The 23,270-nt window shown below is 54.7% G+C and overlaps 1 protein-coding gene across 1 annotated transcript in view; it reads right to left on the reverse strand.

The window, feature by feature from the left end:
- Positions 1-2,279: 2,279 nt before the first annotated feature.
- The window catches only part of STK10 (serine/threonine kinase 10), a 140,488-nt gene continuing 119,497 nt past the window's right edge, over positions 2,280-23,270 (reverse strand). The window contains exons 15-19 of the mRNA XM_075541947.1: positions 22,615-22,739; positions 20,045-20,233; positions 19,016-19,141; positions 16,147-16,260; positions 2,280-5,910 (exon numbers count right to left, since the gene is read on the reverse strand). Coding sequence (XP_075398062.1) covers positions 5,770-5,910; positions 16,147-16,260; positions 19,016-19,141; positions 20,045-20,233; positions 22,615-22,739 — 695 coding nt within the window. The 3' untranslated portion in view covers positions 2,280-5,769. The remainder of the gene's footprint in view (positions 5,911-16,146; positions 16,261-19,015; positions 19,142-20,044; positions 20,234-22,614; positions 22,740-23,270) is intronic.

Raw genomic sequence — 23,270 nt, forward strand, 5'->3', positions numbered from 1 at the left:
ATCCTCACGTTGCTCTGAGCCCGGCCCCACTGCGGCAGCCCCGGTGTCAATCCACCTCGTCGAGGGCCTTCCTCTTTCTTCCCCCTCCACCTTACCAAGCCTGACGTCCTTCCAGGGGCCTGTCTCTCCTGGCAACACGTCCAAAGTACGAGCCTAATGTTAGCCTTACTTGTATTAATAGGCTTCAATTCTTTGGGCTTCCAACCCAGGGACAAATTCTACCTCCCTTTCCTGAGCCTGGCCTGGACACAAACTCCTGTGTTGGTAGCTGGGGGGACGCTGAATGCTCGGTTCCTCATTTCTGTTCCCCCGCATTCGATGGACAGAGCTTCCTGGAGGAAGCACCGGGGTCCCTCCCCTCCGCGGCCTCCATCCTCCCTGACTCCTGGTCAGGTCACTCTCCACTCAGATGCTTCCCGGCAGGGGTCCCCGTGCTTTTGTGCACTCGGTCAGCATCAGCGGGCATGGCCGGATCGGCCATTGCTGGATGTGGAGGTGCTTTCCGTGTTGTTTTAACTTGGTAGTCACAGCTAAAGAATCACTCCGGTGTCGCAGTGGGCTGGTCAGCGTCTACAGCCACTCAGCCCTTGGCTCCCTGCGATGACCCTTCATGGCGCCTTGGGTGAGGGTGGATGTTCAGTCTGAGCGTTCAGAGGTCAGCCAGCCAGTCTTGAGGGCATCCGGCTTGGTGAAGGGGAGGGGCAGTGAAAAAGAGGCAGGCCCTGGACAAAAGGAATTAATGCAGTGGCTGAAACGACAGGCTCACACATGACCTTCCATGTGAGGAAGGCGCGGGGCTGGACGGTGTTCTGTTCTGCTGTGCACAGAGTTGCTCCGATGCCACAGCCCCTAACAACAAAACCCAGGCCAACTCCCTGCTAAAGTCATGATTTCAACGGCCTTGCTTGAACCTAAGCCTGGGCGGTGTCGTGGTTGCCTGTTGGGTGGCCAACCCCAGGGTCAGTTGTTGGACACCGCCAGCCAATCCATGGGAGAAAGGGGACGCTTTCTACTCTGGTCAAGAGGGAGTCTCAGAAACCCAAGGGGGCAGTTTTTCCCTATCTTGTAGGGTCGCTGTGAGCCGGGGTCTCAACGACAGCAAGTTTTCTCCTCACTAAATTCATTCTCAGTCTTCTGCCCCCATTAGGAGAGTAGTCTTGGGCTGCCATGCACAGCCCCACCTGGTCTGTCCTGTCCATCGTTCCAGCTCCGTGATCACAAGCTCTCAGTTATACCCCAACCTCTAAACGCAGGTGCTTGTGCAGACTAGTTTGTTCTTTGAATCTCAGAATCACCTCCGCTGGGAAGTCTCCCTTGATTCTCCCAGGCTACGTCATCCTGGATTGTCTCACGGGGACAAGCATTATGAAGACAATTGCCAATGTTTGTGGTGCTAGTGGTTACACTTTCGGCTGCTAAACACAAGGTCAGCAGTTCGAAACCATCAGCCACTCAGAGGGAGAAAGACAAGGCTTTCCACTCTTAGAGTTACCGTTTTGGAAACCCACAGGCGCAGTTCTACCTTGTCCTATAGGGTCGCTATGAGTTGGCATTGACTCAAGGGCAGTGAGTGAGAGGACACAGTGTTCAAGTTTATATGGAAGGATCTCATTTCCCAGTTCTACACATCCCTTTATGCATTGGCTAATGAAACTTTCACGTTCATGAATTCTTTCCCCAGGAAACCTGATCATGTTTCCAGCCCTTCATAAAGGGAGGCAAGGCGGCTGCTCATCCACGCGCTTGGTCCCCACTGATGCTGTGACTGCCACCTGTTGGTGGGAAGGGGTATAAGTTAAAGCCTGTTTACAGCTGCAGGTGCTTAACCCAGTGCTGTGGGGTCTATGCTAACTCACACTCCACCCCCCGCCGCCCTCTCCCCCCACCCTGTGTGGCAGAGTAGAACTGTGCTCCTTGGGGTTTTCGGTGGCTGCTTTCTTGAGAGGAGATTGCCAGGCCTTTCTTCTGAGGTGCCTCTTAATGGACTTGAGCCTTTTACCTTCAGGTTAGCAGCGGAATGCTTTAACATGGTACCTACTACCAGGGGCTTAGGAGACCAAGTGGGTTCTGTGTGTGTGTGTGTGTGTGTGTGTGTGCATGTGTGTGTGTATGTCCCACGGATTCCTTTGGACTTCCATGAAGAGGATCCACTTCTACTCAGGATATTTTCAAGTTCATGAAATAAGGCACATAGAATCACAAAAGAAACAAATTATAATGAAGTACATGCATCCAAACAGGTCAAAACAATAGATTACTAATTATAAGTGACATATATGTTCTTTGTGATATAATCATGGAATTTATATATACATAACACACATATCACATTACACACACACAAGCTACTGCCAGCAAGTTGATTGATCCTGACTCATGACTCTGTACAGGCTTTCTGAGATGGTCAACTTGGTGAAAGTCGATATCCACATCTTCCTTCCGCAGCACAGCCGGTGGGCTTGAAGGGTCGACCTGGCTGCTAGCAGCCCAACAGCTAGCCACCCCACCACGAGGGCACTCTCTCCTCTCTCCCCCCCAGACCTTAGAGCACACGGAGCCCAGAGAAAGGGTCTCTCCCTCCTTCATACAACTAGCCTCATTTCTGGTATCCACAGCCCCCAACAAGGGCTCTGAGGATACTGGAAAATAGGGGTGTTAAAGATTTCTAGGGGGGGGGGAAATCCAGACCAGAGTCAGAGAAAAGGGTTGAACAGAAAAGATGACTTTATTGAAGGTGATACTTTGCAGGGAGCGGGGAGCCCAAGGGCCCTTAGCTCAGCTCAAAGGCCTCAGCTAACGATGGGCTCCTATCATTGGCTGGCTTTCTGACAGGCCTGCTGCTATTGGCTGGTTCTGCCGCGTTCTCCTCTTTCCAGGGGCGTGCCTCCCTGTCCCCCAGCCTTCAGGCTGTGCCCTTGTCTCAGATCCCACAAGTCTATTCTGCCACCGTGGGGAAGTGTGAACGTCCCAGCTTTCTCCACTCAGACTTCTCCCCATCTCCAGTCTCGTCCATTGATGCGGAAACCCGTCTTACCGGCCCTTCTGCCTCCCTTGTGCTGGAGCCGTGTGCGCAGAAATACACCCTCCCCCGCCACACACACACATACTTTGTGCTAAGATTCTTGCCATCCTCACCCCTTTCCTTTGCCCTCCTCTGCCGATTGGGCACAAGTACGCCCTGCACCCTGCCCACGGAGCTCTTCAACCCCTGGGGGTGGTCAGCGGTCTGGTTGACAAACGCCTTTCAGAAGGCCTCAGTGTGAACGCACAGGTATCCTTTCCTGGTGTTGTGAGGTTTGGCAGGACCTGCACCATGAGAACACACGCTTCCTGATGGGGCTATCAGATCCGGTAAATTGACATCTGAATAGTCTCAGGGGTCGACTGCTGCTTGTTGGTGAATGAGAACGCTGTTGAATGTATATAGAGCTTACAAGCACACAACACTCTGTAATGTCTCACCCAACAGTGACTTCTCTCAGAGCGGGCACCCCAAGCTCCACCCTGCTCTGTGAACTGGGAGAAGCGGGTCGCTTAGAAGAAAGACAGCCCTTTCCTACCAGACTGTGTGTGTAAAAGACCTGCTTTCCCCACCCAAGTCCCCAAGGAGCACCCCAGAATGCAAAACCCAGAGCTTCTCGCCATGTTCTTTTATTAGAAGCATATTTACACTCTTGCAGTTAACTTCACAGAACACATTTTACAAGTTTTGTAGAAAGTTTGGAAAACGACATAAAAATAATCTCTGTCCTTCATAAAGGGGGGGGATATAAGTTAGTTATATTTACTCTGCTAAAAATGGGCTATAAATGAGACACATCCCCGCCTGTTCCTTCACTCGCGCCAGGCAGGAGTGCTTGGCAGCAGTGGGCACTGCCTATCGGCACAGTGGGGAGGCCTGAGCAGATGGCAGTCAGAAAGGCCCCAGGGCCCTTAGGGCCTGAGCAGGGAAGCCGCAACACCTGGAAGGGAATTCTGAGGGAGGGAGGGAAAGGTGAGCTTGCTAAGGGGGTGTGTGAAGGCACGCTGCCCCATGAGCTGGTGTTGGATCTGGTTCTCAGTCCCAGCCAGTGGGCTGCCCCAGAAGATCATGGCCACGAGGCCCTGTCACCCGCTGGTTTGCTCGCAACCATACTGTAGCTGATGTTTCCCGGGCACCTGCGCCCCAAGTCCAATGCAAGGCAGCTGTCAGCTAACTTGTCCATGAATGTGAGGCCTGGAAAATTGCCCATCTGGGCCCCAGACTGAGCAGGCAAGCTGGATGGAATGCGTCCTCACCCAGGATGGCCCCCACCCTCCTTGGTGCTCAGAGAACATCACGACTGCTGATGGAAGGCTGGTGAACCCCATGCCCCCCAAGCATTCCCGCACTTTGCTTCCCAAGGATCGAGTTAACACTGGAACAGAGAAAACTTTCCTGAGAATTGCTTGAAACAGACAAGGAATTCATTGATCTTCACTGTTAAGAATGAAGGAGAACATCCTCTCGGGGAGTTTCAGAGGCTCGATCACCAGCAAACCCAGACTCCTGATGGGCCCACGAGCCCAAGAGCGCACACGTGTGTGTTCTGATGGCTTCCTGGAGACCCACGCAGCTATTATCTGTGCTTGTTTCGACAGGCAATGAGAAATCAAAGTGGCGAAAGGTGTTCTTTGTCAATAAACCGCATGCTGGGTTGAGCAATTCCCTTTATTGAGCTAGATGACCTGTGGGGACCAGGATCTGGGGTGGGTGGGGGAGCAGTGAGTGGCCTGCAGGTCCAAGATCTCCCCCTCCCTCAGAGACACACCAGGGTGGCTCCTGTCAGGTTCCTGGGGAGCAGGCGCACTAAGTCTGTCCCCGGTGATTTTTAACTCTTGAAGCGAAATTCAAGTGACGAGCAGCCTCAGTCTGGAATGTAAGGCTGGACGGAGGGGGCACAGGGCAGAGGTCAGCAGCTGTCTCCAGTCTTTACCTGTGGACAGGTGGGAAGGTGTGAGACGGAAGCCAGCTGCATTGTAGAAGTCTTGCAAGGTGAGGAAAACATCGCTGGAGCGCAGCCTGTGCCTGGTGCCAACACCCACCACGCTGCAGACCAGCTGCTCTACCAATCGCTCAGTGGTGCAGGCTCAGGCAGCACGTGTGTCCCAGCCATGTGCTCCCCAGAGACCCAGGGTGGAGGCAGGCCATGTGTGTATGTGCGTGTGTGTGTGTGTGGGAGAGAGAGAGAGAGAGAAAGAAGAAGAAGAGGAGAGAGAGAGAAGTGGGGGGCATGAGACACCCAAGGCCCACCAAATGAACATCTGGGGCCTCCCAGAGGCAGGCACAGCCTCTTCTCACATGGAAGGTAAACTGGGAGACAAGTGGGGTGCAGATGTGGGTGTCTCCAGGCAGCTCCAGCTGGACTGGGAAAGGCGGTGGGGGCCGAGCCTTGTCTGACACCGCACACACGCGGGCTGAAAAGCTCTAGGATTAACAGACAGTTGAACCATGCCACTGAGAGCAGCAGGTGTTTTGGCAAACAGGAGGGGTCTCGAGGCTACAGAGTACGCACTCCTCCGGACCCAGTCCCCACCAGCAGGCATTAACATCAGGCCCCCGAGACTTGGGGTGTCCCCTATACAAGTGCCCGAGTATCGGGGACACCGGGCACAGCTGGCAGCACAGGGCAAGGGGTGGGGCTCAAGGTGGCACAGAAGCAAGAGGGCTGGGTCCTGAGTGTTCCTTGTTCACAGAGACTGGGAGGCCCCCGAGGCCCAGCCAGCTGCCAGCCACAGGCCGGGGGGCCATTACGAAGCCTCCGCAGAGCTGTAAGGGAAGAATTTGGTGGCCTTGCTTGGCGTGGGCGGGTTCAGGCCTTCTGCTTCCTCGCTCAGCTTGAAGAACATCTCCTGCTCCCGCTTCTTCTGACTCAGGTCTTCTTCCAGAGCCTAGGACACAGAGAGGGCAGGTGGCAGGTGGTCTGGCTATGCCCCCTCCCCCACCAGGAGTATCACAGGACCGCCCCCAGAGCCCCGGAAGATTATAACCACAGCCAGGCCGAGGTCCTGAAACACACAGGGTCACAGAGATGGAAATGTGGGCGTGACCCTCAAACTCTTCAATTGCCCACCCGGTCCCCACTGGTAGCCCATCTCCCTCTCCCGTATGGACTCTTACTAGTTTACACATTCCCCTGGTGGACAGGTCCTTGGTCCATTCTTAGTGACGCTATTAAGTACTACCAAGAGGGGGTGCAGATATGGACCCTGGAGAATGACTACAGGTGGCAGGCTTGGAACCCCAGGACCCCACACTTTTATGGCTGTCTCGAGCAACTCCCTTCCCAGGCCACAAACAGCAAACAGCCCCAATCCACAGGCCAACTGTGCCCCAAAGGGTTTCCTGGGTTGTAGCTTGTACTGGAGCAGGGCTCCAGGCCATTCTTCCACAGTGCCACTGGGTCTTTCCTGTTTCCGTTCCCAGGCCATTCCCCGCAGTGTAAGAACCCCTTCTTCTCTCCTCTTACCACCTCACAGGGATTTCCTGTGTGCTCACAGACATGGCTGGGAGAAGTGTCAATCCAGAGGGAGTTCAAAAGATGGAAAAACGCCACACAACCAAAAGGCAGATACAAACCTGATGGTGGCTAAACAGCCATCCAGAAAATCCAGAGCTAGGAAGTGAAAGTGGTTATGCCGTGGGCCGTGATCTGCACGGTCGGCAGTTTGAAAGCACCAGCATCTCTGAGGGTGAAGGGCTGGGTTTCTACTCAGTAAACAGTTACAGTCTCGGACCCCCACAGGGGCGTCGGCATCGACTCCACAGCAGTTGAGTTTGGTGCATTTGTGGAAGTGGAAAGAGCTTAACAAGCGGGAGGGACGAGAGCCACATAGCCATCCCGACAGGGAGCCTTGTCCAGGAGGACTGATACTGGAGCAGATGGGCCTTCGTCACTGCTGAGGCGCTGGCCCTGAAGATCTGTGGCAGGACCATTCCATCCTGTCCGTGCCCAGCCCCCACCCCGATCCCAGTTGCCAGTCGGTCTACTCCGGGCGCCAATGTTCTGCTTAGCACCCGAGCGTGTTAACTGTGCCGGCCACTAAGGGCCTCTGTGGTAGGACCACGGGTGTCTATGTGGTAAAAGCTCACCAGGAAGCTGAGGGGAATGTCTATCTGAAACACACGGTGGTAGTTTCCCTGGGGCTCATGCCAGTTCACCCAGCTAAACAGATCTGCCCCAAACGTAAGCCTCTGAGGTTTGCCCTTGAACGCAGAGCACCCAAAGAGAACAGAAGAAAGGACGAGGTGAAAGAGCTGACCGGAGGATTACAAAGGGCAGCTTGAGAAGACACCCTGAGGTGTGACAACGAAATGGACAGAGACCTTGAGCTAGAAAATACAAAGAGAGAGCGTACTTGGCACTTCTCAGGCCAAAAGCACAGAAGGACAAAGAAACCAAAAACCAACAAGCCTGGAGTTGTCAAATGGGCAAGAATGACCCAGGAAGCATCAAAGAAGATGGACGGAATACACCGTGCCCGAAAGAGCTGGGTGCCAACTATTTCAGGAGGTAGCAGATGATCAAGAACCAGCGAACGCATTGAAGGAAGATGCTGCATGGAAGGCACTGCCGAAAAATGAGGTTCCAGGAACCGACCAAGTGAACCGCTTCCGCAAGTGGGTGCGTAGCTGCAGCTGCAGAAATCTGGAAGACAACGACCTGGTGAAGTGACTGGGAGAGATCCCATTCCAAAGGAAAGTGACTGAACGGAATGTGGAAATGGTCAAATGAAACTTTAATACCACACACGTAACATTTTGCTGAAGGCAGACGGCTGCAGCAGCACATCGACAGAAAGCTGCCGGAAATCCAAGCCAGAGTCCGAAGAGGCTGTGGAACAAGGGACAGCACTGCTGACACCACGTGGATCTCGACCGAAAGCAGAAAACATCGGGACGGTCTGTACGTGCAGTCCATCGACTACACGGAGTCCCTGACTGCGCGATCTTAAGGTGGGTGGATAGCACTGTGAAGGAGAATTCCGGAGCCCCGCACTGTGCTCACGCAGAAACACTCGGTACGTCGACCCAAACGCAGCTGTTCAAACAGCACGAGGAGGTGACTTCAAAATCAGGGGAGGCGGCCATCCTTTCCCCACGCTTCTCCAAGCGTGCCGAGCCGATCAGCTGAGAGGCAAGGCCTGGGTGAAAAAGAACGGGCACCGGGACTGGAGGGACCACTGGCGGTCTGTGATGACACAACCTTGTCTGCCAAAAGCCAAGGAGTCTGAAAGTCCTCACTGATGAAGGTCAAAGACTACAGCCTTCAGTATGGAGCGCACGTGCCCCTGCAGCAAGAAAGCAAAATCCTCACAGCCGGACCAAGCAGCAGTCTCCTGACCGATGGAGAAAAGACGCAAGTTGTCAAGATGGCTTCCATTTACTTACATCTGCATGAAAGCCGCAGTCAAGAAACCACGTGGCGTGCCACATGGGGCAGACAGACCTGCGGCATCAGCCGCTGGGAAACATTAAAAGGCCAAGATGCCACTTTGGAGACCAAGGTGTGCCTGACCCAAGCCATGGTGTCTTCTTTTCTGCCTCCTTCTTCTTTTGTTTAAATTTTGTAAATAAAGTTTTATTGGAATCCAGCTATGACCATTCATTTATATATTACTGATGACTTCTTTGGTCTTACAAAGGCAGAGCTTGGTAACAGTGACAGAGGTCATATATAAAAGCTGAAAATATCAAGGGGTCATGAGGGTGGAAGGGAAAAATAAGTTGCTGATACCATGGGCTCAATTAGAAAGTAAATGTTTAGAAAATGGTGATGGCCACATATGTATAAATATGCTTTATCCAATTGATGTATGGAATGGTATAAGAGCTGTGAGAGCCCCCAATAAAATGATTTTTTTAAGCTGAAAATATTTAGAGCCTAGTTCATTGTAGGAAGTTGACTGATTTCGATTAAGAAATCAAGATGGAAACGAAAAGCAAGATTGAACTATGGATACATCTAAATTGTAATCTTTTATTATCACATTAGCTTATGTTTGTGCCTCTGTCATTACTTTTTATTACTATTAATCATTTTATTGGGGGTCCTTACAGATCTAACAATCCATACATCAATTGGATCAAGCACACTGTATATATGTTGTCCTCATCATTTCCAAAACATGTTCTTTCTACTTGAGCCCGTAAGCCATGGCGTGTTCCGTTTCCTCATATGCACGTGAGAGTTGGACACTGAGTAAGGCGGCCAGAGAAGACTCGAGGCACCTGAAGGACGGAGCCTGTGAAGACCAGCGAGAGGACCGTGGGCTGCCGAAAAAACCAATAAGTCTGTCTTAGGAGAATCACAGCCAGAGAGTCTTTGGAAGTGAAGACGATGGGACTTCATCATCTCACAGACTCTGGAAGCGCCATCGCGCGGGACCAGTCCTTGAAGCAGGACATCAGCTTGGTAGAGGGTCAGCCAGAGAGGGCAGTCCCTCAAGGAAAAGGACAGTGGCTGCAACAATGCGCTCAAAGATGGCGATGATCGTGAGGACTGCACAGGACCTTCCGTTTCACGTGGGACCGCGACAGTCAGCCTTGACTGCAGGACATTCAACAACAACAACAATTACCGGAACAATTTCTGAAGAATCTCTGACGCTGAGTATCCAACCGAGAAAGGAAGTGAGTTGGAGTCCATTAATATGGCCCTTCTAGACACAATTCCTTTTGTGATATAATTCTGGACTCTGTCTGTGACTATAATCTCATTTTGGAAAGTGCGCTCTATTATACTGAGAGACAGGATAAGAGTGGGCTTGGCCATGTACACAAACCCACCCAGTTAGCTTGGGGCAAGACTAAGATGGGAATTGGGGTCTCACTTCAAAGTTGAATATCTGACACCCTGGGCCGCACTGTCGCCAGTCCCCGTGGCCGCCATGACTCAGAACCCGTTGACCAACCAGTGGCCCGGGTCAGAGGAGTCGTCCTTCCCACTCTGTATCCAGCCTGACCAGCCGGCGACTGCCTCTGACTAGACTTTGGATACCCTGAAATAGTCTCCACCACACAAGGAATTGAATTATGACCACCAACCCCCCATAAGAGCTTGTTTCCCCAATTCAAGAGTTTTTCTCTGCCTTTAATTTAAAGTTAAAGCAAGGCTGAGTACGCTTTCATAAAAACTTACAACACCCAGTACTTAAGGGAGTTAAAAAAGAAACCCAAACCCAAACCCACTGCCATCGAGTGGATGCCAAATCAGAGAGAGCCTCCACAAGGTTCATGAGGATGCCAGCCTCTAGGAGCGCAGACAGCCGCGTCTTTCTCCTGCAGAGCAACTGGTGGGTTTGAATGGCTAACCTTGCAGTGGGGAGCCCCACCCAGAACCCACAGTGCGGCCAGGGCTCCTTACTCAGGGGACTTAAATGCACAAAGAGCTGGGTGTGAGGCAATAGGGGGTGGTAGGGGCTGTGGCACACTGCTCTGGTGGAGGGCGTTTTATTCCCAGCTCCACTGATGGGTGCCCATGTTACAGTGTGGCCCGTACTGCCAATGCAGTGGTGTTTTCCAAAGAAACTTCAGGTTTTTATGTAAAAGTTCCTTTGACAACTTGTTATACCAAACCAAAAATCAGACTCACTGCCATGGAGGCAATGCTGACCCATAGCGACCCCCTGTGGGCTTCTGAGACTGTTCATGGGAGGAGAGAGCCCGATCTCTCTCCCACCAAACAGAGCATGTCTGTGGGCCAATGCAGCCATGGGCCGTCAGTTTGTGACGTCTACTCTGGAAATACCAAGTTATAATCAAAGCTACTACTTTCGAGCACAGAGAGGTTTAGTGATAGGAGAGCCAGGGCTTTATCCCACGTCTGCGTAAATCCAACGCCTAGGTTTTTAAAGCACGACTGGATTCTCAACCAGCACCCCTCCCCATACAGTACTTCTTTACATGATCTTCTACGGCCAGTTGGTTTGGGTTGATGTTCCCTCCTGTAAAGGGCCAGGGAGTATTTTCCCTCTGGGCACCACCCGTTCTCTGTTGCAACTCCTCCACGGGGCCACAGGCACTGTGAAACAGACGGCCGTGGCTTGTTGTCATAAATCGTTATCGACCAAAACAGAGGTGGGCCAAAGCCCGTTCTGAGGGAAGACACATTCTCCACAGTGTTCAACAGCTCAGGAAACCAACGTTCAAAGGGAAGACGGGCTTGTTTGCAGCCATAGTCCATGCGGTTTAGGGCGCAAGCAACACTTTACTGGTACTGAGAGACTGTGGATTTCTTTCTAATACTACTCCACCATGTGTGCTCCCCTCCCCCATCCACCCAATGGCAGGGACTCAGGGGTGCTGACTGTAAAGCCATGAGAACATTCCAGAAAAAATATCCAGTGCCGGCTCCCCAGACACACATTTGAGGTAGCTCTGCTGAGCCCAAGCCACCCCGGGGTGAAATCTGGGACGGGAGGCAGTGGCTAAGCCCATTCTGTTTCAGCTCTCAGGGTGGGCCAAGCATCCAACGCCCCCAGGGAAGAGCTCCAGGGAAGGGTTGATTGCCTGCTGTCAGAGGGAGCCCAAGTCAGCAAGGTCTTAAGGATCTGAGTGTCATGTATCAAAAGTCCCAGCAGGCTGTGGTCACAGAAACCAGCGAGCATGGGCTCAGCCCGCCTCTGCCCTCACCCTCACCCCCACCCAGCTTCCATCCTCAGCACGGGGAGGGAAGCCTCAGCTCCAGGTCTGCCAAGGCCATCCGACGAGACCACAATGGCAGGGCGCAGGGCAGAAGGACACATACACAATGATGGCAGGGCAAGAAAGGGGCCCCTGGGTGGTCTAAAGAGCTAAGCACTTGACTAGTAGCTAGAAGGTTGACGGTTCAAATCCCCACAAAGGTGATTTGCAAAACAGGCTTGGTGATTTGCTACCCCAACATCACAGCCATGGAGACCTGCCCCTGTGGGCCATCCATCATGAGTTGAACCAGCTCTGCACCAACTTCTCAGAGTGCCGGGTGGGAGGGAACGAGGATTCTTGGCCTGAGGTGTGGGCTGGCCACTGTTCCTCAACACCACACAAGCCTGGTAGGACCACTTCACAGCTGAGACAGAGAGGAGGATGGAGGATGGCATGTGCAAGGTCCCAAAGCCAGAGACCCCCCAGAGAAAACCATGCAGAGAGCACTGAGGACCCCCCTCTCTGAGCCTGCCTGCAACACCCCCCAACCCCGCACCCAGTCCTCCTCAGGTCACTCTCTGCCCAGCAGCCGGGGGCCTCCCCTTACCCAGCGCTGGGGTGGGTCCGGCATGACCTCACATCCACAGTGCTGTACAGCCCTCACCCCCGTGGGCTCAGCAGACCCCACCCGAAGAGAAACTCAGGACCTGTAAGTAGGAATGTCTGTCTCTTCTCCCCAACCCTGTCCCCAGAAACCTCTGCCTCTCCATTTGTCTCGTTTATGTGTTTTGTGGCAGTGGGGGTCGTACAACATGTGTCTTTTTTGTGTCTGGCTAGTTCACTCAGCATGTTGTCAAGGTTCATCTACATCAGTGGTTCTCAACCTTCCTGATGCCGCCACCCTTTCAGACAGTTCCTCATGTTGGGGTGACCCCCCAACCATAACATTATTTTTGTTGCTATATCATAACTGTTGTTTTGCTACTGTTATGAATCGGGCGACCCCTGTGAAAGGGTCATTTGAATCCCAAAGGGGTCACGACCCACAGGTTGAGAACCACTGCGCTATGTGGTAGCCTGATGGGCACTTCATTGTCCTTCACGGCTGAATCATACTCTGTTGTGTGTAGGTAGTGGGCTTCGACTGAGCTACTAACCTCAAGGCCAGGGATTCGAACCCGCCTTTATGGGAGAAAGATGAGGCTGTCTACTCCTATAGAGATGTCAAGGCTCCGAACCCCACAGGGGCAGCTCTACTCTGTCCTGTGCTGTGAGGTGGCCATGGGTGCATGGCTGATCTGCGGGTGGGCACTTGGGTGGCCGCCACTGTGTGGTCACTGTGGGCAGCGTTGCACTGAGCATTGGTGCAGCAGAGGCCCCTTATTTAGGTCTCACTTAGCTCTCGGTTCAAACCCCTCCAACGGCTCCATCTTGGGCAGAGGAAAGGGCAGACTACACATGCCTGTCTCCTCTCTGATGTCATATCCTGTAATCCCCCCCGCCCCCAGGCCTCCTGGTTGTACCTTGGAGGTGATAAGGGCACCCTTGCCTGGGGGTCACTGCAGTCTCCCTTCTTTCTGCAGGGGAAGACATGCCCACACGTCTGCATGGCTCTGCACTCAGGGCCTGCAGGTCTTTGCTCAATTGTCCTCCCCGTCTCCCGCCATACCGTGGCACAGCAGAGACGGGACAGTGGTCGGGGACATGGGCTCGGGCAGCTGTGTGCACCACTCGGGCATCAAGGGAGCTAGACTCCACGCACCCAGAGTCACATGGCCAGCCGTGAGTGAGGGCTAACAGATTGATACCCACCCCCTGGTTTCTCCAGTTTCTGGTCCCTTTTGCTCCCTAGCATGTGACACTACCTAGGGACAGTTACTCATTCACTACCTGCTCTTCATGAGCGTCAGCTGCCGCGGCAGCACCCTGTGGGCTGGGTTCACCGGGATCTCTACTGCTTGACACAGTGCGGGGCACTCTGGACATGCTCAGAGAGTGTGTGCACAGCCCCAGGCATGAAGGACTGACTCACACACAAACGGTCAAGTTAGTGACGGCAGACAATGTCACTCATTGTGTAATCAGGACCAGGAGCTGCCGGAGCCCAGGGGTGACCCCCACACTGACCCCCAGGGGGAGGCTTCCTTGAGCGGTGGCGGTTGGCCAGCGCCCTGTGGACAGAGCTGGCCAAGCACAGGCTGGTGGGCACAGAGTGCCTGGCAATGGGCCAGCAGGAAGCAAGGGACATGGAGGATTGTCTGGGTACTAACACTGGTTTGGAGCGCTGAGTGGGGAGTGAGGTGAGCGACTCTCAAAACGGGATCAGCGGCCCCCCAGGCCCTTTGGGTGGGAGAGAGTGGGCCGGCAAGATCAGAATGCTCTTCAGAACGCCATGTAGATGTCGTTAGGCCTCCTCCCGGTGCTGGCACTCAGCGCAAATGGTACAAAAGCAGCTGTGGGCGAAGGTGCGGAGTTTGAGGAAGCATCCGACCCACGCGGTTAATTAATAAACACTACATCATTAACTAAGGTACTTTAATGAATGAGTGCATGTAATTAAGACAAAGGCACCAGACAGTGCCAGTATTCTAACCACCACGCCCTCATTGGGGGAAAGACAGCCCGTTTCAGATAAGAGAGCTCTTGCTCTTGGACCCCAAGGCCATGTCTCTGGAGGGCTCTGCCTGAGGGAGAAGGACCCCTGGAGTTTCAGTGGTTCGCGTTGGGCTGCTAACTGCAAGGTCAGCAGTATGAAACCACCAGCCGCTCCAAGGGAGAAAGATGAGGCTTTCTACTCCCATGAAGAGCTACCCTGTCAGATCCCACAGAGGCAGTTCTTCCCCATCCTGCAGGGTGGCCATGAGTCGCGGCAGTGTGTTTGGACTGGCCCGGCACCGCCCCAGCCTCTGTCCCACAGACCTCATTTTGACTTAGAGAATGACAGGCCAACTAGCTGGGTACCCGGCAAGCGATATCCTGAAATGAACCTAGCCTCTCGCTTCTGGAAAACAACTCACCGGACTGATGCCAATAACAAAATATGTGCTTTCACACAAAACAATGAGCATTTCACAAGACTTTGTCGACCTCCCCCAATCCCGCCCCCACCATCTCTAGAGGGGAAGCTGCTTCCAGGAGATGGGTTTTTGTGTCCTGTGATGGAAGGCCACCAGCATTGAAAGGCCCCGCCCGCCTCCGTGAACCCGCTTCACCCCACACAGTGGGTGACATTCCGAGGCCAGGGGCAACAGTTCCCATGCACGGCTGACAGGGGATTCCACACATGCTTTGCCGACACTGGCTGGATCTTTCGGAAGCAGACTGCCAGACCTTTCTTCTGAAGCACCTCTGGGTGGATGCACTGTTAACCATGGAGCTTAACCATGGGACAGGGAGCCCGGGGTGGTTTTGGGCTCCACATTGTCCCTGGTCTTGAAGAAACAATCACGTACTGAGCTGGGGGCGTCATACAGCGGAAAAGACCTACAATCATCAGACCACGCTGCAAAAAGAAGATGTCCTGTTCTAAGTACACATTCCTGGGAGGCTGCTTTCCTCCGTAAACTCCAACTACAAGAAGGCTGCGCCGGATGGCGTGCTGACCTGGAGGTCACCATCCCGCTGTCCTCTCTCCAGCCGGACACAGAAGGGACCCAGGGCCGTCAAGTGGATTCCATCTCGCCTGAGCCCACAAAACGGAGTGTGACGGCCCATCTGTACGAAGCGCACGGCCTCCTCTGCTGCCCACAGAGCGGCGGCTGGGTTTGAATGGCTCATCTTGGTTTGCAGCCCAATGCTTAACCCACTGAACTACCAGGATGAGAGAGATGTTAACTATAAAAGAGTGCAAGTCTTTAAACTTGCCTTCTCGCCTTGGAAAATTCAGTTGCTTTTTCAGAAAAGTATTATCTATCTATCTATCTATCTATCTATCTATCTATCTATCTATCTATCTATCTATCCATCTAAGCATGTTTGGGGTAGATACTTTTTTCAGTATAAACTTCTAATCTGGTTAGTATTCACAGATGTGGCCCACATAAATACCACCTCTAGGGGCTCTCAGCAACTTGAAAGAACACAAGGCCTGAGGCCGCCCTGACAGACCCCTGGGCTGGAGGGTTGGAGGGTTGGAGGGTCATGGAGGCGGGGGTGGGGGTAGGGGAGTGTCCTGAGTGGGTGGGGCACAAGAACAGGTGGAAGGAGCCCTGGTTGCAGGTTCAGGCACAGCAGGTAGAAGGGGCGACATCAAGGAGAGACAATGGAGAGAGCTAGGTGACTGGTCAAGGTGGCAGGAGGGAGGGGAGGGAGCTAGTTCCCTCAGGCAGCTGCTGAGGCACTGAGGTGGAGGGGTGGGTAGAGGAGAAGGGCTGTGGGAGAAGACAAGACGCATTTTGTGGCTCCCACAGCACAGGAGTCCAGCCAAATGGGCAGGAAGCTGTCCCCAGCTGCCCTGTGGCCAGGCACGGTGCTGAGCCCACCAGGCCCCAAGCGGTTACCTTCTTCCGTGGCCGAAGCTTGTCCCGCCAATCCTTCAGGGTCTGGTTATGGCTCTCGTCCAGGGCCTTCAGTTTCTGGGTTTCATGCTCCACCAAGAGGTGACACTTTTCATTCTGGAACAAACGGTAAGCAGAATCTGAGGACACTGGGGGCAGAGCACTGAGGGCTGAGACCCGGGGCGCGGCACGCCGCGTCGCCAGGAAGGGAGGCGTGTAGAGCCAGGGAGGCTGCTTCCCTTCGTGACAGGCCCCGTGTGTGTCACCATTATTAATCACAGCAGTTAACACAACAAAGAAACCAGCACCAGCACAGGTGAGATCAACTCTCACCCTGAAGGCAACCACCTGAAGGAGTCACTTCCTGCGTCACTCGCTCCATGTCCTAGGCCATTTGGCGTACACTGTGTGTATATAATTCTGACGTCTGCCCCTCACACACGGGTCACCTTAGAATGGAAACGCTTCTTCAGAATGCGCACTCTTCATGGTGGGTGATGTGTTGGGAAACCGCCAGCCACTGCTCTGGGGGACAGAGAGGAGGCTTGCTGCTCCCGTGGAGATCTACAACTTCGGGAGTCTCACAGGGCCAGCTCTGCTGTGTCCTTTACGGTCGCTGTGAGCGGAGTTGACTTCACAGTAGCGAGATGAGCTGAGTTTAAAGAATAGCCCATGGTATGAATTACCAAATTTACATAACAACTTCTCTATTTCTGGCCAGTTAGGTTGCTTTTCACTCGCACTATTATAAATACCACTATCAAACATCTGGGTAGATCAACACTAGCTTCTACCGCATGTCATTTCCCGAGGAGACAATTCGGCCGAGGCCCTGGGCATGGCGGAGGGTCCCCAGTCTCACTGCCCTCTCCCTGCTTCTTAAGACTGACCAGCACTTCTCACACAGAAGGGACTCGTCCCTGTGGTGCCTCCAGGGAACACATCTTGTGGTTTAGGAGGAATAGAGTGAACTTGCTTTTATTCAGATACCATAACCGTAACTTAGTTGAACGAGAAGGAACGAACCCCTGCTCCACCCCCACCCATGGGAGATTTTAATTTTATTTTTCAAGATGTATTGACCTAGATCCCAAATCAAAACCACTGCTGTCAAGTCACGGCAACCCTGGAGGACAGAGTGGAACCGTCAGACTTGACGGAAGCAGACAGCCTCATCCTTTGCTCCCGGGGCAGACCGTGGGTTCAAAGTCCTGACCTGCTGGTTAGCTGCTCCACGTTGGTCTTGGGGGCCATGGCATGGGTCCCGACCTACGGTGACCTTATGTTCAACAGAATGAAGCACTGCCTGGTCCGGCACCACTCTCACCCCTGTGACTATGTGTGAGCCCATTGTCGCAGCCACTGAGCCAGTCCATCTAGTTGAGGGCCTTCCTCTTTTTTGCCCCTCCTCTCGTTTGCCCAGCATGATGCCTTTCTCCAGGGACTGGTCTCTCCTGACAACATGCCCGAAGTATGTGAGACTAGGTCTCACCATCCTTGCCTCTAAGGGACATTCTAGCTGTACTTCTTCCAAGACAGATTTAATTGTTCTTTTGGAAGTCTCTGGCACTTTCCATGTTCTTCTCCAGCACCACAATCCAAATGCATCCATTCTTCTTTGGGCTTCCTTATTCAATGTCCACGTTTAGGAGATGATTAAAAATACCATGGCTTGGGTCAGGCGCACCTCAGTCCTTACAGTAACATCTTTGCTTTTCAATACCTGAAAGAGGTCTTGTGCAGCAGCGTAACCCAATCAATGCATCGTTGGATCTCTTGACTGCTGCTTCCACAAGCCCTGAGTGTGGATCCAAGCAAGACAAATCCCTGACAATGGCAAGCTTTCCTCCATCTATCCCGATGTTATCTAGTGGTCCCGTGGTGAGGACTTGCGTCTTCCGTACGTTGAGTCACAATCCACACAAAGGCTGTAGCCCGGGGTCCTCACCAGCAAGCCCTCCTCACTTTCAGCAAGCAAGGTTGCATCACAGGTTGCTAATAAGCAACCTCCAATCCTGATGCTGCTTTCTTTTTCAATATAATCTGGCTTCTCCGATGACTGGCTCAGTTTATAGGTTGCATGAGTTTGGGGGGAGTCTACAATGCTGACACACACCTTTCCTGATCTTAAACAGGCAGTCTTCCCGTGTTCTGTTCCCACACCCGCCTCTTAAGGACAGGTCCCACAGGAGCACCAGGAAGTGGTCTGGAATCCAGGCTCTCCATAGTGTTAGGGTCACACGGTCAAATGCCGGGCGACTGGGGATCCGTTCACCGAGGCACGAGACCCTGGGTATGCCAGAGCTGCGCTTGGCAATTCCTTTGGGCCCTCCCGGTGCATCCTCGCAGTGAGGCAGGGGTGGAAACCACACTGCGGCAGACAGAAGCACTGCCCGGAGGACGTCAATGCCTGTAGTGAGGCCTCCACACCTCCCTGCCTTTCTAGGACGGGCCCAGAAGAGCCTGCACAGCCCTATCGCTCAGATCCGACATATCGCAATCCACCACCAGCTCCAGGGCCAGGCTCCTCCTGTATAGAGCAACCTGCCCCAGTGGGTTTCCAAGACTTTCAGATCTTGGGGTCCTTGCAGTGAGCCACTCAGCACTTCATCCACTGCACCACCTGGGCTCCAGTAGCCAGGGCTCAGGAGCTCCACGGGGATGCAGTCCTCAAGGGAAGGGGCAAGACCTGGGACCCTGTTTCCAAGGCACAATGACAGCAAATTCAGGGCCCCAGACACGGCACTTTGAGCTCCCTGATCTCATTTAGAAATCCTCACCCAACCCTGCAAAGTAGGAAAGTTGTCCTAACGTCACAGCCGTGTTGCGGCTTGGTGAAGGAATGCTGGAGCCCCAGGGCGGCCGGCCGTACCTGCAGCTGCTGCAGTTCGTGTGAGTTGCTCTCGCACTGTGCCGTCATGTCCCTTGTCTGGTTCTCATGCTTCTGCTGCTGCTGCAGCCGCTCCGACTTCTGCCTCTTCTCCTCCTGCTGGGAGAACTGCAACAGAGAGGGGGCAGGGTGGGGATGGTGGGTGGGTGGCTGCCCCATAGCCCACCACTCAGACTGGGCCTTGAACTTCGAGTTTGCACCCTGAGCTGAGAGCCAGCCCCTGCCGTCAAGTCATGTCAAAGAGCCCCCAGCTGGTGTCAGACACAGCACTGACAGCACACTAGGATGTGGCACGTGCCAGACAGCCAAGGGTATGTGCCATGCAGGCCTCACAGGAGCCTCCGACTCCATGTACCCAGCCAGCTGGGTGTCCCGGGAGTGGGGTCTCGCGGAAGGAGAAGGGGCGTGCCCACCTTGGAAGCTGGTTAGATAAATCACGGCAGGTGAGAGGGGATGGTGTATGAGGAGTAAGGAGCTTCCTCCTCCATCCGGCACATCCACCAGGAGGCCAGGGAGGCTTCCCACTGGGACCTGCACCCCGCTCCCCAGGCCGGCTGCTGCTGCTTTTTATTATAGGGATGATGCACACGTATAATGACTATATATATGAAACATATATATATGCCTATGTATAGATGGAACACACACACACACACACACACACACATATGAAACACTTGCCACTTGACCGTTTTCATTTGTACAACCCATTCACCATGTGTGTAACCCTGTCCACTACTGAGTCCTAATGTTTTCTACACGCCTAACAACAAAGCTCAGCGTCCCTATAGAAATGACTCCCGCCCCCTCCTCCCAGCAGACCTGGGTCACCGCTAACGCCCAGTAGTCGGCGCTTCCGGTGGGTCCTGCCCTCATCTGTCTGTCACTTCCTCCCACGCGTGTGCTGAGCAGCTCTATCTCCACGCTTGAATGAGAACCAGGCCCCCCAGGCCTGGCACTGCCCAGGATGCCCGCAGTCAGCATCGCAGAGCCCGGCCGGCCAGCGCTCACCTGCTTGACCTTCTCCCGCTGCTCGGCGGCGCTGCCGGCGCTGTTGATGTGCAGGCTCTTCTTGAACATGGCCATGCGTGTCTTGCCCTCGCTCCTCTGAATCTTGGGCAGCCGCGCCTTCTCCTGCTGCTGCCGCACCTTCAGCTGCTCCAGCATGCGCTGGTTGTAGCGCTGCATCTGCTCCCGCTCCTGCGGGGACACCCAAGGGCCGAGGTCGGTCACATGCACCCCTGAGGCCTCAGAGGCCGAGGGCTGAACTCAGCTGGGGAGCACAGGACCCGGGCTGGCGTGCTCAGCTGAGCATGGCCTGTGCTTGATGTCCCACTGTTAGAGGGGCGTCGAAGAGGAAGCCCCGCTAAGGGATGGATGAACACACAGGCTGCAACCAGGGACTGCGGCCCGGCAGCAACTGTGAGGACGGCACAGGGTGGGCAGCGGTCCCTTCTGTTGCACACCGAATCAATAACCATGATGGCAACCACTGTTCCCCAGCTGTGCCCCGAGGGTGCTAAGGTTAGCGCTCGGTGACTACCCAGAAGATGGGCAGCTCACACGCACACAGAGGGGCCTCACAGGAAAAGCCCGGTGATGGACTGTGGAGAGGTCCCGGCCATCAAAAGCCCCGTGTGCACTTCCGCCCCGTCCATAGGGGGCTGCCACGCCTTAGAAGGGACTCCATGGACACTGGCCTGCTTGGGCTTTGGGTTCATCGCTTAGTGACACTTTCTGGTCTCACTTGAACAATGACTGCTGAGAGTGTGTAGGACGCTTACCTTCTGCTGTGGACTGGGCTGCCTGCCCCCCACCCCCGAGTATGGGTCAAGCTGGCTGGGCTGGGAGTCTGCGTGGTTGGGCAGTTACATAATGTTGGAACCTGGCAGTTCGGAGATGGGGTGATCATCAGTCATGATGTGATCCTCGAGGGGTTACGTGGAATGCTGTGACCTCACTCCCAGTCCTGGCCAACATGACGGGAGTTTCCCAGGCTGGGCTAGCATCCCGCTCTTCCTCACGAGAGAGCAAGCAGAGAGGGGGCCTCAGTATGACCACGGAAGGACTGCCAGGGGCAGTGTGTGGTCTGGACCCAGACCTAGAACCAGGGGAGGTTCGCTGCCCAGACACGTGGGGCTCTTCAAGGAACAGACACCGAGAGAAGGGGTCCCCTCGGGCTGGTGTCCTGAATCCGGGCTTGCAGCCTCCTGACCTGGGAGAGAGGAAATTTCCGTTCATTAAAGCCCTGGGCAGGGCTGTTTCTGGGACAGCAGCTCCAGATGACGAAGACACATTCCAAATGCCTGGGCAGCCCTGAGGGCGGGCAGCACGCCATCACGAGCTGGTACCTCAGAGCCAAGACGAACGCCAAAGGGAATCCCAGCCCAGCCTTGCAGACGTCTCTAACCTCTATAATGAAAAGCCTCAGCACATTGGAATGTCGCTCTGACCTGATACCTACGTGGATCCCCACACTCAGCACCCACACCAGCAGCTCCACGCAGCCTCCTCTGGGCTCCCAGCTGGGTGCGACCCCACAGCCCTCGGCCGACTTTCATCAGAGCACAGCTTGGGCATTACCACGGCCTGCTCTGGGTCAGAGCTCACGTCTGTCAGTGTCTGCCCCTCTCTGCGGACTAAACCAAGACAGATGGTGGGCGCAGAAGCACAGGTCCTCTGGCTATAGCACAAGGGTCCTCACTGGCCTGGGGAGGGCGGGAAGGCTTCCAGGCAGAAGCAGTGATTGAGTGGAAATGGTCAAGTCTTCCAGGAGAGCAGTGAAGAGCACAGGAGGACCAGGAAGCAGAGAACAGGAAGAGAAAATGGAAGCAGGCACGCCTGCTGGTGCCCCAGTCACTGAGGGAGCTGCAGGCTCCCCGCTCGGGGCCCTCCATTGGACGCAGTGAGCAGGCCAGTTTGAGGCCAGCTCCCAGGCGTGACCTTGAGGCTGACCACAGAAGTGACATGGCTCGGCCAGGCCAGGAGGGTAGGAGGAAGCTGGCTGCCCGAACCAGACTCGGTGCAAGGTTTTCTGACAGATGTTGCAGCCAGGACGCAGCCCCCGGCCCCACCCCACCCCTGCCCAGGCCAGAGGTGCTCACAGCAGCACCTGCCCGGGCACCACTCTCCAGGGGCCTCCTCCAGAGCTGGGGCCCTCTGCACCTCCCTCATCAGGGACCTCAGTAGGGCCCTCTGCTCTGTTGCATTTGCCCCACTCCTCGCTCTTCCCTCTCTGCCTCCCCTGGCCCCAGGCCCATTTGTGGGGGCTCCTGGGCAGGGAGATGATGGGCCTCGGGGTGCCAGGCACTCTCTTTCTGCCTCTCACTGGCCCCAAGGCACAGTGCTCCCACGCGTGATTGTGGCTCTGCAGGCTCCTTGTCCTAATCGACCCCCTTCCTTCACACCTGGAAGCTCCCCAGGCAGGACAGGACACTGGAGGGAGAAGCCCAGAGCGGCTCAGCGTAGGTCAAGTGACCATCTCGGAGGAGGGCTAGGGCCCTCTCACAGGCTGTGGCCCCAGGTTCCCCCAGCCCCCTCTGCCCCTCCCCTCCTGCCTCCCCGCCCCCCAGGAGCCTCACCTTCTCGTGCTTGCGCAGCAGCTCGTGCCGCTGCAGGAAGTACTGGTCCTTGAGCTGCTGCTTCACCAGCTGGTGTCGCTCCTGCAGGTGGTGCTCCTCCATGTCCCACAGGGCAGCTTCCCGGTCTGCGGACAGATGGACGGACGACGTCCTGTGAGGCCCCCTCCCTCAGTGGCCAGCGGGTCACTACTGGGCTTGAGGAGTTGCCACGCAGCCACTATCTCATGAGCCCCTTCGCAGATCTGACTGGGCCAGCTCCTAGGGATGCCCGGTGGCCAGTGGTTTGTGTGGCAGGCAGCGCCCAGAGACACGCAGGACTGTGGCTGGAGCCCAGAGCCTTTGCTGCGCGTGAGGCCAGGGACATAACCTCCTTAGGCCTCGGCTTCCAGTTCTGCCAAATGGGCACAACGACTCACTGGAGGGAGGCCATCCTTGGGAGACATTAAGTACCATCAATACTGCACTGAGTAATGCAGCCTCATCTATACATCACATCAAGTAATACTCTGTACATGACATTGGGTGCTATCTTACCGCACCTCTATACTGCAGAGTAATGGAGCCTCATCTATACGTTACATTGGGTGACACGGAGGCATCTACACCACACTGGGTATCATCTAGACTGCATTGGGAAAGTCTGCTGCACAGACCTC

This window comes from Tenrec ecaudatus, chromosome 2 (genome assembly GCF_050624435.1).
Source record: "Tenrec ecaudatus isolate mTenEca1 chromosome 2, mTenEca1.hap1, whole genome shotgun sequence".
NCBI lineage: Eukaryota > Metazoa > Chordata > Mammalia > Afrosoricida > Tenrecidae > Tenrec > Tenrec ecaudatus.